The following is a 15,049-nucleotide window of genomic DNA, read 5'->3' on the forward strand; positions in this document are numbered from 1 at the left end:
GATTTATCCTCCACTATATCTCCCTGGTTGAAACCAAAGAGCTCAGCCAAAAGCTGAAGAATGTAAAACAGAAACAGGCCCCTGAAACACAAACACACTGATTTCACTGCAGAAACTCACTGAGTCTCCAGCCAGTTAGCAAAGTAAACAACCAGCAAACACACACGAGAACAAGGAACAAAGTCCATCTCTCCAGTCTCTTCCTCCTTCGGTGTGAATATGGGTTAACAACTTGTATTTCTGCTGGTCAAGCGATCATATGAGAATACAAGGCGATGCATTCTGTTCCCTTCTCCATATGGTATCAGCAAGAATGTAACTCAAATCAGGACGCAGACTTCTAAAGTGGAGAAAGAGCTCTGCATCCCATCAAGCCAGCATAACTTTCACCCTGCGCTGTTGTTATCAGCAGACACGGAGGAGGTAAGGAATGAGAGAGTGCAGCTGCAAGTGTTTGTTGTGTCAGTCTGCCAGAGTTGCTTATCACACTTCAAACCCTTTCTCCCACAGACTTTTATCTGCTCGCCGCCACTACTCCCTACTCCATATTCATTCTCCTCAATTTCGTCAGGGATTAGAATCCAAGTCTGGTAAGGTAAATGTCCATATCATGCAACAAAATGTCTTTGTATCATTGTTCGAAGATACTTCAACCCTGCTCTTTTACTTTCTTGACGCTTTTATCCAAAACAACTTACATGCACATTAACACCATATGGCTACATGCATACGGGAGCAATTTCAGGGTTAAGTATCCTGCCTGAGGACACTTCAACATGTTGACTTTAAGAGCCTGGGATCAAACATCCGACCCTCAGATTGGTAGACCTCCATTAACATCCTGAAACACACTCACCCCATACTTTTCAGTGGTATTTTGCCACCACATTTGTTGTCAATAACACTGTTTGAACTCTTATTTTTTGCATAGAATTTAAAATGATATATCTGTATATCTGCTAGTAAAGCCATGTGATAAGTAGGTTTAGCTTTACCCCGAAAGAAATGTGAAATAGTGAGAAATAGTGAGAAATTGCAACATCGCAAATCTAACGGACACTGTAACTGGTAGCAATACTACCTGGATAAGTATGAGGTTCAGCAGAGAGCTCATCACTGGATTCAATTTCCATTTACAGAGCTCATGAATTTAAGGTGATCTGATTCAGAACTGGCAACGAGAACCTCTCCATGGTCCAAATCTTGAAAAATAATCCATTTTACTTCTGTTCGTCTCACATGGCACACGTTATTCAAAACAGACTTCTCTGCTATGACACAATTTCATTCATTTACAAATCCTTTTACAAACATGTAAAAAAAGGGGCTTTTAGACAACAGAGAAAGCTTTATAAACTAGCTAATTTATAAATTAGCTCACTGGGAAAGCCAACATAAATTATATCATAGTCCCGAGATACAGCAAGTTTGTTAAAACCACGCTTCATTATTCTCTAATAACACACTCAGTTGATATCACAGCAGCCAAGAAAAATGATTTACAATTCACTTATGAAGAGTGGGCTTATCATAACAGCCATGGAGTGAACAAAAAAACTCTCTGACGTCAAGCCTGCTCTTTGTTCACAGTGTCATTTGTAAAAAGTTTGGCTTTATAATTCCTTTTCACAGGTTGATGGAGGTGTTGCACTTGCGTTGGTTGCAACAGGCTGTGGATTTTCTCTGAGTCTAAGAAAAACCAGGCGATATTATTAACGTGAGTCATGTTCGGAGAACAGTACCGAAGGAGTGGCAGACCGGGGTGGTGGTTCCCCTTTTTAAAAAGGGGGATCAGAGGGTGTGTGCCAATTACAGAGGCATCACACTACTCAGCCTCCCCGGGAAAGTTTACTCTAAGGTACTCGAAAGGAGGGTCAGGCCGATTGTCGAACCTCAGATTGAGGAGGACCAATGCGGATTCCGTCCTGGTCGTGGAAACGACGGATCAGCTTTTTACTCTCGCAAGGATCCTGGAGGGGGCCTGGGAGTACGCTTATCCGGTCTACATGTGTTTTGTAGACTTGGAGAAGGCGTATGACCGAGTTCCCAGGGAGTTACTGTGGGAGGTGCTGCGGAGTATGGGGTGAGGGGGTCTCTACTCAGGGCCATCCAATCTCTGTACTCCCAAAGCGAGAGCTGTGTCCGGGTCCTCGGCAGTAAGTCGGACCCATTTCCGGTGAGGGTTGGCCTCCGCCAGGGCTGCACTTTGTCACCAATCCTGTTTGTAATATACATGGATCGGATTTTGAGGCGTAGTCATGGGGGAGGGGGTCTGCAGTTCGGTGGACTAAGGATTACACCACTGGTTTTTGCAGATGATGTGGTTCTAATGGCTTCATCGGTCTGCGACCTTCAGCACTCACTGGATCGGTTCGCAACCGAGTGTGAAGCGGCTGGGATGAGGATCAGCACCTCCAAATCTGAGGCCATGGTTCTCAGCAGGAAACCGATGGACTGTCAACTCCAAGTAGGGAATGAGTCCTTACCCCAAGTGAAGGAGTTCAAGTATCTCGGGGTCTTGTTCTCGAGTGAGGGAACAATGGAGCGTGAGATGGGCCGGAGCAGCGGGAGCGGTACTGCAGTCGCTTTACCGCACCGTTGTGATGAAAAGGGAGCTGAGCCAGAAGGCAAAGCTCTCTGTCTACCGGGCCATTTTCGTTCCTACCCTCACCTATGGTCATGAAGGATGGGTCATGACCGAAAGAACGAGATCGCGGATACAAGTGGCCTAGATGGGTTTTCTCTGCAGAGTGGCTGGTGTCTCCCTTAGGGATAAGGTGAGAAGTTTGGTCATCCGGGAGGGACTCGGAGTTGAGCCGCTCCTCCTTCGCGTCGAAAGGAGCCAGTTGAGGTGGTTCGGGCACCTAGTTAGGATGCCACCTGGGCGCCTCCCTAGGGAGGTGTTCCAGGCACGTCCAGCTGGGAAGAGACCAAGGGGTAGACCTCGGACCAGGCGGAGGGATTATATCTCTTCGCTGGCCTGGGAGCGCCTTGGGATCCCCCAGTCAGAGCTGGTTGATGTCGCCAGGGAAAAGAAAGTTTGGGGCTCTCTGCTGGAACTGCTACCCCCGCGACCCGACCACGGATAAGCGGGAGAAGATGGATGGATGGATGTTCGGAGAAATCCCAAACGAGAAGCTACGTGTTTGAGTACTCTGGAACAGGCTCATTATAAACAACGTTAAATATAGAACAAACAAACAAAAGTAGAGGATACAGTTAACCCCTCAAATGCCGTTTCCGCCCTTAGGTAGCTTCATGTTCAAATTGATTCAAATATTCAAACATACCAAGAAAGAGAAATATTTCAGAGGTCTTGTGCATCATGTGTTGCACATTACCACCCAATAGCCTGGTATGTTTATTATCTTAGAAAACATTAAGGTTTGGTGGATTTCAACAATGTTTAGCTACACAACGGTGTGTAACTGACCCATTGAGATCTAATTCAATGTACCTTCTAAGAAAAATAAATGTTCCACATCTCAATGTTCACACAAACACTTTCACAGCCTTGTGGTATATATGGGAATGTTTTTGTTTTCATATGTTTATAATAACGGTCACCCCGAAGCTTAACACTTTAACTCTCCACTAACTTAGAGTACAAGGTGCTTTGTATTAAGGGTTGGCTACCATGGATAAGATATGGGACCATGTATAATCCAGGAAGAATCAAGTAAATCCCTCTTTTATCTGAGGAATGCCAACAGCAGTCCATTACTGTATAGCTCGCTCGGCTAGTGGTATGTAAACTTTGATAACATTGTGTAAAGGGCAAAGAAGAAACATGTATTAACCGATTCACTTTGGCCTTTAACGCATCAGTGTTTTTGCAACGCCACTTGTAGCTGTGGTATATAAGTCCAGGAGAATCAGGCATCAGGAAAAGTACTGTATCCCATTCGTAGCAACTGAAGATGGATCCACTAACGGCAGATTAATTTACTGTAAGTTTACATTAAGTAAAATCTCTGCTATGCCTGTTTCATGAAGCCCACAGTGAACAGCTTTAACATCCTCAGCTCCACATCATCACCGGTAAATATGAAATAATTATGTTTGGGTCAAACACGCAGCAAGAACTAACAAAAATACCTGCTCCTTCTCCCTTTTCATTCCCTCGTCTGCTGCCTCCATTAAAATCACCCCCCCCTTCCTTCAATCTCTCTTGCTCTCTTTGGACCACTAACCTTGATTCACTGTTCTACTCGACTCTGCCTCAGGCTGGGACATGCATTCACACACACACACTGAACATGCACTGAAACATGTACAGACAAGCAGATTTACAAGCAAAACACACAGCGGCAGACAGTGAGCGGTGGAGATATACACATGTACTTGACCATGGTGAAGTAGAAGTGGTTAGTTTGGGGCCAGTGTGAGGGGAAACTGTGGCTAACCCAAACCACATGTGGCTGGCTTTCTCTCACTCCGTCCTTCGGTATGCGAGACTCTGATGTGTGCGTGTGCGTGCGTGCGTGCGTGCGTGCGTGTGTGTGTAGGGGGAGGTGTGATAGCAGATGGAGAGGCAGAGCTAGCGCATGGCTTGACTTTAACCTTTATTTATCCAGGGAACAGTAATGTTGGGCAGACATGCTGTTTGTAAGCATGCTGCTGTACGCTCACAAGGTTACACACTTGGGAGCGGAGCCGCGGTAACTACAGGTTTCTGCTGGTGGCCACTGACGCAGGGCCATACATCAGGCAGGTGCTTTGCTCAAGGGCAACGTTAAAACAAGTACAAAGTGGTACTTACTGAAGCCATGACATTCACATGAATCACTGTTTATGTGTCGGACAGGACACTGACCAACTTGAGCGGCACGATTTTTTTTAAAAACGATCCAATTGTGATTATTTTGACTGATATTGCAGTTGCGATAGGATTCACAAAATTGGTGGGATTGATCATCATGATTATTATTATCATTGAAAAAAACATACAATAAGAATGGTGTCTTTTATTTAGAGGATATGCACCAAACAAATATGTTCTCTTGTGTGTAGAATACGATTATAGGCTGCTCGGAAATATCTAACCCTACATTTTAGCCATAAAAACATGTTGTGTTTTCTGCTATTTTAAAAGAACTAGTCCATATTGTGATTTCCGATAACATTTTTGATCAACTGTGCAGCCCTATTACGAACAATTCCAAAAAAGTCTCTTGTGTTTTCTGGTTTTTGTTTCAGTGCAGACAATAGCACACGATAAGGGTTGTCAGTGTATGACAATATTTGTCTTTTTTTGCTTCTATTCTCAAATGGCAACATCAGTTATTTAATTACAGGTCTTAAATGGTAACTTAAGTACAGCTAAAATAATCCCAAGGCTGATGTTTGATTAGACTGACTCAATCAAATCAACATTTAACCAAACAGACACATTAACAGATTGACCCTTCACTTTCCAACAAAGGAAAAAACATTCTTCAAATGTCGTTTGGGCTTCAATTGAAATACTAAGAGACCAAGTGTAATTTTGTAGGCATGTTGCTCATTAGAAACCACCTTTTTGTGGTGTAATTTTGGACGGCATCAATGTAAAAATATAGTTGTAAAAACTTGACTTGAAAATGTCAAACATCGTAAAGGGATTATGCTCATATTGTGTGGCCGTTGAGAACATCAGGCATAATATCTTGCCATCTTACCTCTTTCATTTAACCATGGTCCACCGATCTACAATAAGCTCACATATTGCATTTGTTAAAAAGGGCCACTGGGTAACAAACCGTAAAACTAGATTTGGTTATTTTGCAGAGTGGTCTAATTTCATGGGCAATCGTAGTGATCCTAGAGAAATATGAAGATGACAACCAATTGTATTTTTTACTTTTATGCGGCACAATTAGTTCAACATTGTCTGTAAAAAAATGTTTCCTAAATGAGCATTTACTAAGAACTTTAACAGGACACCAAAAGTGTCAAATGTACCAACTCTGGAGAGATTTGAATTGTATGAAGAACAACAGAGACACATCTGTGCACTAAACGATTAAGGGCATTAGATGAATTGCCTGGAACTCAAATGTTTTCCTCAGATAGACATTAAGAGTTTTTCATCATAATCCCCATTAAGTGCTCAACACACACAAACTGCAGTAGTTCAGTTTTAAACCTGTACTTAACTTCACACCACTCCCTTTGTAGTGAGGGACTGATCCTGCAAGACAGAGCGACACTGTGTGTTAAGGTAGTATTGTATGCATGTGTGTGTGTGTGTCTGTGTGTGTGTGAGGATGAGTGTAAGGGACAGTTTATGTCATGGGGAGGTAGGGCTGTATCTGCTAACCGTTACTCCAACAAGACAGCTCTCTTGGCTCACACATACACACACACACACACACACACACACACTTTATTTACCTTTGGCCCAATACAGACATAGTGACAGTTAACTCAGCCACTTAATACAAAGCGACAGTTTCTTCTACTAAGATTTATATTCAGAGGGGAGGGGGGAGTGTGAGTCAAAGTAAATCTGGAAAACAGAGCAGAGAAAACACTAACAAAAGCATTCCTGAAAGAGGGTGAGAGAGATAGGCAGTCAGAGAAAACCAAGTGGAGACAGAGAGGGAGAGACCTTGATGTGATACAGGAGGGGTGAGACACGAGAGGGTACTGAGTTTTGTGCCAGTATGACACCGTAGAGGAATTTGTTTTTGAGTTTTTGAGCTATCAGACCAAACATGCAGAAACATCCCTTCGTTTGGTTGTTATATTCCAAACTGCTTCACCTACATGTGCTTTAGTTCGAATCATTGAGGCATTTGGTGGTGAAATTCCAGCTAAAGTTCCTGTTGTTGCCATGTTTCTCCCCAGAGCATTGCTCCCTTAACAATCTCAATGTCCACCTTAAACAGAACCCACACTTAATCCCTGTAATACAACACCATTCAGTCTGGATTTGGGAACATAAAATCCCACCCTTGATTTTGTTGTGGGTCTCCTGAGGGGAGAAACACTGAAACTGGAGAAACGAGGGAGAGGAGGTGGGATGAAGAAGGGGGGGAACGAAGGGGACGTGGGAGGAGGAGAGGGGAATGAGGAGAACATGAGAATGGGGGAGGGTTTGATAAATGTTGTGTTGCTTTGTTTAGGTTAGTAGGCCATAAATTCCCAGGAACAGAAAGGGAGGAGGACTGGAAGAAGGGAACGAGGTGAAATAACCATTAGGAGAAGCTTGGAGAGGAGAGAAGGAGCGAGTCATACTTGGAAATGTTCTGTGAAAAAGGGAGGAGAGGAGAACTGTCTGAACTGAATGATTTCACTCGACTCCACCAGACACGGTGGAGTCTGTACAGTATCAACATCTCTGGTGTGTGCGTGTGCGTGTGCGTGTGCGTGTGTGTGTGTGTGTGTGTGTGTGTGTGTGTGTGTGTGTGGGGGCGCCGTAAGGGGGGGGAAAGTTAGGACGATTCTAAGGGCCCGTGACAGACAGGGGCCCAAACTATGTTAGAACATTACATGTGATTATCTTTTCATGGGGCCCAAATTCCCTGGCGGCGCCCCTGTGTGTGTGTGTGTGTGTGTGTGTGTGTGTGTGTGTGTGTGTGTGTGTGTGTGTGTGTGTGTGTGTGTGTGTGTGTGTGTGTGTGTGTGTGTGTGTGTGTGTTGCAGAAGTGTTTTTCAATGTTAAAAAAAAGAAATACTTTTACAATACAAATCACATGGCTACCTCCCTTAGGAAAATGTCCAATGTCGGTGTTTTCCTTGGTTCACATGTGGCTTTGCAGCTGTGTGTCCGTTGGGAATTTCCCTGCAATGCCTTCTTATCCTATCTTATTGGAAAGGACACACTGTTTAGAAAAACACTTATTCAGTGCTGCTTGCTTAACAACAAGGGTGACATGGGGATATACGATCTCAGTAGGTGTCCTGAGCCTAAAATGTATAGAAACCATGGAAACACGATTGTTTAGTCGATGAATGCATGGAAATAAATCTGAACGCTTCAGACGCATATTCAGTTGCAAAGGCCCATTCAGGAGTATCAATCAATCAATGTTTATTTATATAGCCCAATATCACAAATGTTACATTTGTCTCAGTGGACTTCACAGTGTGTACAGAATATCAGTATGACAATACGACACCCTCCGTCCTTAGACCCTCACATCGTACAAGGAAAAACTTCCGGAGAAAACCCACAGTTTAAAGGGAAACATGGGAGAAACCTCAGTGAGAGCAACAGAGGAGGGATCCCTCTCCCAGGACGGACAGACGTGCAATAGATGCCGTATGTAAATCGAAAAGATAATACATTTACAACATAGGTAGTCCACATGTTTGGAAATGCATGTGTGTATAATAAGAAGATGAATCCACGAGGATGTCAGCAATCTTGTGGGAGCCATCAGTGAAGTGAGTATAAGGCAGTAGGACAGTTTCGTAAGGCTTTCTATTACGGATTTCATTGAATCCAGTCCATATTGGCCATGAAGACATTACCTTTTAAGTATGGCTCTAAAGGGAGAAATGGGCATTCAAATCTACTGCACACCAGTTGTTTTGTGCAAAATGTATTTTAAAAGACAGCTAAAGGTAATATTATCTACATCAGTTCATATTTGACTCGTACAAACAGGGCTTGTTTTGGAGGTGACAGTCATTAAACGATACATTTGCTTTCCCTTAGTGTTAAACATGCAGATCTGAACTTTGAATATGATTTTTATCACTGGAAGTGTTTGAGAAATCAAAGCTGCGGAGGACCAACGGAGAAACTGACAGACAGATGTTCAACATTGAAATGTCCGTCTCCAAACTCCCACGCAGCCTGTCTGTTAGAGTGATTGACTGGAGGTGCGTACACGCAAATGCTGTCAGGCTGACCATGTGTCTGCAGTCATCTCAGACAGGAGGGACACACACACACACACACGGGCTGGCTGGCAGACAGACCAAACGATGGCCAACAGACATAATCTAGAGGCAAAAAAATGGCTCTGGGATATCGGCTAGAAGATTTAAATCTCCACTGAGCAGCATCGTGGTGAGGATACGCGGTCAGGGATGGAGATGATAATCTTAATGGACTGGTCATCTCTCTGTGAGCCTGATTCACACACACACACACACACACACACACACACACACACACACACACACCACACACACACACACACACACACACACACACACACACACACACACACACACACACACACACACACACACACACACACACACACACACACACACACACACACACACATAGTAGGAGGGTTTATATATCTGGAAAGCTTTCTACTGCTCTCTAACTGAAATCAGCTTAAAGAGTGATTGGAAAGGAGTAAGAACTGTAAAAATAGTCCTCTTAGATATCTGGACGTAGCAGTACGGCTGAAAGTGGCTGAAGCAGAATGTCCTCGGGATTTTATCATTAGACTACACACAGAGATCAGGAATGAGACGCTAATGAGATGCTATGGTGTACTGCACAGAGATTGCTTATGGCTACTTTTCTGTGTGTGTGTGTGTGTGTGTGTGTGTGTGTGTGTGTGTGTGTGTGTGTGTGTGTGTGTGTGTGTGTGTGTGTGTGTGTGTGTGTGTGTGTGTGTGTGTGTGTGTGTGTGTGTGTGTGTGCAGCTTTATGACAGATGTCGTCTTAACTGGACTAATGGAAACCACTTCAGCCACTGCCTTTAGCTACACACACACACACAGACACACATAGAGCCCTGTGGCCATGTCTATAAGCCCAATCCACCTGAAGGCTAACATGAAGAGGCTCACTCCTTCATACGCACACACACGCTTTGTTGTCACATTTAGTCAACAAACAGACAAAACCCATTGCCTTAAGTAGAGTAAAAAAAATAGCTTTTGTCTCCATTTTGAACTAATTCTGATGCCTGTCACTTTTAAAGGCACTTTCTTATCTTAATTTGTCTAAAGTGTCTCTTAAAGAGCTTTGAATGGGAGAGAAATAGCCTTAGGACACTGAAAAGCTTTCAAGATTATTTTTGGGCAATGTATCTTTAGGTATTTGGTTGTACAAAAGAAACAGTGAGACAAAAAGATTTTAGGTGAGAGCAATGAGTTAAACTTTGGCCAGCTGAGTCACCGTTCCCCTAGCACTCCTGGAGGCTTGGCTTCAGCCCAGAAAGATCAAACATTGGCTAAACATGCAGGACAATGGCAGGGTTTTTGAATAAGATTAAATGCAAGGGTTCCTGCCAACACTTGGATGAGCTTAGAGATGACTTCTTCATATAAGGTTCCTTGAATGAAACTTCACAATTGTATGTTCATGTAAATATTAAGTATTGTTAGCCAATTTGTGTAGATTCACACTATCTTTTTCTTTTAATTGAAGTTGTTTGATTAGGTCCAAATAAAACACAAAACAAATTAAGATATTGAGTTAATCCACAGCCAGTAAACCAAGTCCTTTTAGAATTACACTAAAATAAACTGTAAAACTGCTTTATCCGCCGTTTAAACAGTAACGTTACACATGATAAAATTGTGCACTTACTTTGCTTGGAAAATAGTTGCAAGCAAGCAACCGAATTGTTTTTTTATATTAGTTTTTCAATTTTATCCGAATAGTGAAAATAATAGGAGCAATGTGGAACATCTGGCGCTAAGGCAATTATTGGCATACAGTTCGTTCATTTATTTTTCGTTCTTCATTTATTTAAATACTGTTTACTGTTACGGCTATGTTATTAAAAGTATTGTTGTTATAACAGAAATATGTGTTTTGTATCTTCAGGTTGTAAAACGTTATAGACGGAATTTGGAACCAGATTTAGTCCCCGGGCGCTGCACTGCGGCTGGGTTAAACGCAGAGGACACATTTAGTTGTAATGTATGCGAGTACTGAGACAATAAATAAATATAAATCGTAATAGTATGCTCTTTCTGCGCTTCTGCTTAACAGCGTGTTGTCAGGTGTCTCGGAGCGTGTTATGAACTTTTTTTTTTTTAAATTGTTTTATTAAAAAAAAAAAAAAGATCTCTCCGCACCGAATATTAGAATATTCCCTGTTGATTACTACCGAATATCCGGAGCCCGAAAAATGGTATTCGGAACAGCCCTAGGGCGTACACACGGAGCCGCAAATGTTTCGTCCTCAGACCTACCCACTTTGGGAGCCGTAATCAAAGGGTTCGGGCTCGGAATCCGCGTCTATACGATAGAGAACGTTAGCGGATTCAACGGATATCGTCTCCGTGTGGACGGGGCCTAAATTGAGTGTAATCTACTGAGATTTTTGAAGCCAATGCAGATCCTGGCAATAAACCTATTTCAGGAACCTGTCCTTCTTAATGTGAACCGACAGTATTTCTGCCTCGCTGGGTTTTTATTAGGTCTCTATTATTTTAGCATTTAATAATTTGTGTTCTGGAGCATAGCACTCCAAATCCTATATGTGACTCCCATACACGTACAAAATAAAAATGTAAAAAAGGAACACAGCTTAGTTGTGTTTTTTATTTTTAAGGATTAACCAGAATGTGACCTCCGCTGTGGATTTGTATTGCCTTTGATTTTTGTAACACAAAAAAGATCATATTTGCTTTGATTTTGTCACAGCAAAGCCTTGTGGGAGACACAACTCCACAGATGCACAGCGATCTCTCTGTACGTCTGCAGTGTGAAATATCTGCAGCGGATTTTACTAACCTGTCACTTCCACAACAAAAAAACAACTCCCTCATTAACAACCATCCGCTGTGTGTGTGTGTGTGTGTGTGTGTGTGTGTGTGTGTGTGTGTGTGTGTGTGTGTGTGTGTGTGTGTGTGTGTGTGTGTGTGTGTGTGTGTGTGTGTGTGTGTGTGTGTGTGTGTGTGAGAGACAGAGACAGAGACAGAGAGATAGACTGAGGGGGAGGGAAGATAGAAGATATGTGTGAGACAGAGGGAGAGGATGTGAAGTTGTTGGACATTGGGAAGGAGAAGAACAAGAAGAAGATGAAGAAGAAGAAATAAAATGAAGACAAAAAGGAGTAGAAGTAGAAGAAGAAGAATAAATGGAGAGGTGTGGTCGGCTACTGCAGGAACAAAGTGACTCAGCGCTCCTTTTATTAAAGACTGGGCTCAGATAAACAAACAGCACCTGGAAACTTCAAACCTCCCGACAGCTGTCTAACTACACAGAGACAGACAGAGACAGACGCACACAGCAGGGGAGACTCACACACACACATGGCACATAGATTAACAGACACACACGTTAGCAGAGTCTCTAAGACAAACCACAGCAAGAGCACTTCAAATAGTTCATCTAATAAATCAAGGTTGTCGTTGTAGAGATTATTCCCAGGGGCCAAATAGGCACATTTCCATGAAGCACCGGAACTAATATGACATTTTAGAAAAATATCACTGCATACTGCAATTTCATACTATCTTAATAAGGTGTAGTAGTACTTTAAAAGCCGTGTGATGGTGTTTTGGGTAAAGGTGAGATTTCTCATAGGTGCATTAACGACTATAAATGAGTCCAAATGGGATGGTTAGTAAAGATACATCAGATTCAAAATGGGATGAGAAAATGAGTTCAATCACAATAACAGATGTCTACAGATTGAAAACTGAAAGTGACAGCTAAGGTAAAGTTTGTTGGCTAACGATGACGACACTCGAGACTATGATGACGATGATGATGATGACTATGACGGATAAAGCTCAGCTCTTGGCTGGCCACTCATAACTCACCCTTCTCAGCGCGCCCCATGTGAGCTGGGTCCAACAGAAGCAAAGAAGCAGAGAATAATAACAAGACAGAATTAGATTGGAAAGCATGCACAGTGTAAAGTCACATACAAGAGAAAAGCAGTGTCTCTTTAGATGTGAAAGATCCACACTATACCCTCTCAGTTTTAGGGCAGCAACTTACTTTCTTTTTTAAATCAGGACCAAAATATAAACAATCCACCATCATTCAAAACACAAATAGAGAAATTGAAAGAGAGGAGAAGAAAATCCTCACAATTGCGACGTTGGAATTAGAGAACATTTGGCATTTTGCTTAAACAACGAATTCCTTTGTACCAATACACTAACAGAAAATCGACTAACTGTAGCAGCTTTAGTCAGGTATAACCTTTTCCTTATCTGCACTGTTTTGCCTTTTTTATAAGGAGGTTTTTGAACATCAATACTTCTTGTGGGACCAATCCACAGAGAGTCCATAGCGCTAAGTTAGTTAAAGCTGTCTAGTAGCAAAAGCTGAAAACAAGCTTTTTCTTACCTCTTCTTTCCGTATTGGATTATTCTCAACAGACAGTTTCTGGTTTAAATCTTAATTTTGCGTCTCACGTTGTCTTTTATATAAATTAGTTATTAGTTGAAGGTTAAAAGTAGGGATGCTCCGATCGATCGGCCGCCGAGAGAGCCGATCGCATGACGTAAAATGATGACGTAAAATACATGACACTTTTCTCTGTGTGCGGCAAAAGAAGCTCGCCAAAATGGCTTCACCGGTCTGGCAGTATTTTAAGGTGTCCGAAAATGACAATAAAATAGCGGTATGCAGAAATCCTGCAGCTCCACCCGCTGTGACGGACCGGTGAGCGGAGCAAAACACTAAGAGTTAGACCTAACAAAACACTGAGCTATTGTATCTACCTCAGGAACTAGCTAAACTAGTTATACATATATGTATTCTTCACTGTCGGGTCACTCATTACTGGATCAGCGAGCTGCATGAGACGATACTGACAGGCTGTGAGGAGAGAGAGAGAGAGGGGGAGAGAGGGGGAGAGAGGGCTTCCGCTCTTTTCTCCCGTGTTACTCTCCAAAGTTAATGCAAACCTGAATAATGTACTTCATTTGAATGTAATAATTATGTTGGTTGTTGTTTGTGGAAGCTCCAGTGAATGAGCCCCATTAGCTGAGTTTTAAACATCACTTTAAATGGAAGGTCGCCCCGCCCACTCAATCGGTATCGGCCGATACTGATTCCGGCGATCGACCCCAAAATTGGCAATCGGAGCATCCCTAGTTAAAAGCATAGCCTAGACGTAAAGCTGAGGAGGCCCCGACATGAGGCTCCTCAAACACATAAGTACATGCAGGCACAAAACAAAGTGTAATTGCTCAGCTTGGCTTTCTCCTAGAGGTTAAAGTACAGCTTGTTGAGAGTATGGACAACATTCAGGTAGTTTAAGAAAGAACCAGCAGCGACCAAATGACCAACAGCTTCAGAAATCATGCATAATTGAAGAAAACTCCCATTTGACATACCACGCACAAATCTAGAGTATTTGGGACAGTATGTTGACTTGCACGTGTTTCCTGACACCCACTGTAACCTTTGATCAACCTCGACCCTCTGCTTCACCTCATGGTAACCCAGACAATTATAGTTTTCCCAGGCCTGTCATCAGCTGCTTCCAATCCTCTCATCTCTTCAACACTTGGACACACACACAGACATCATATATATATATATATATCATTATCCACACACTAGACTACACAACTGGTACTGATGCTGCTCACATCTGTGTGAGTGTGAGCGAAAGAGAGTGTGTCTCCACTGTAATGTAATTAATCAACTGAGAGTGTTGATTACTTAATCTGTCATTAGCCAGCCATGTGTGCAAGTGTGTGTGTGTATTAGTGTGTGTGTGTGTGTGTGTGAGGCAGTAGGGTGTTTCTATGCCCCCTTGTACAGACAGCTGTGACCAGAGCCAAACAGGGCAGAGCAGAGATTGATGATACTGGACTAATACCATCATTCATCAGGGATGTGATATTTCAGGGATTGGGATTTGTTTTGGACGTGCTGCCTTCCTTCATTTCCAACGGGACTTTTACACTTTCTCGGTTCATTTCCTCCTCACTGACTGATGATTTACACCCAACATGTACCCGTTTCTAAAGGCTAATCCAGATATATCATTTGCTGCATCTCACTCCACCTGTTTGAAAAAGAAATTGAAAAAATGCCAACCAGATGACATCTGTGGCAAGCAGCAATGACATAATGCATTAAGGTTTGTGCGGGTTGATTAATAATGTAATCACCGTAGAGATAGCTATTGGATATGTGCACTGATTAAAATGTTACTTGCCAAAC

The 15,049-nt window shown here is 42.6% G+C and overlaps 1 protein-coding gene across 25 annotated transcripts in view; it reads right to left on the reverse strand.

Moving 5' to 3' along the window:
- ptprk (protein tyrosine phosphatase receptor type K) overlaps window positions 1-15,049 on the reverse strand; it is a 123,307-nt gene that overhangs the window by 104,033 nt on the left and 4,225 nt on the right. For 24 of the 25 annotated variants that reach the window (XM_034220657.1, XM_034220750.1, XM_034220717.1 and 21 more), the window contains exon 2: window positions 12,682-12,705. The exons of the other annotated variant lie outside the window; for it this stretch is intronic. In XM_034220657.1, the coding sequence (XP_034076548.1) occupies window positions 12,682-12,705 (24 nt within the window). The remainder of the gene's footprint in view (window positions 1-12,681; window positions 12,706-15,049) is intronic. 25 annotated transcript variants of the gene reach the window in all.

The sequence above is a fragment of the Gymnodraco acuticeps genome, unplaced genomic scaffold, assembly GCF_902827175.1.
Source record: "Gymnodraco acuticeps unplaced genomic scaffold, fGymAcu1.1, whole genome shotgun sequence".
Classification (NCBI taxonomy): domain Eukaryota; kingdom Metazoa; phylum Chordata; class Actinopteri; order Perciformes; family Bathydraconidae; genus Gymnodraco; species Gymnodraco acuticeps.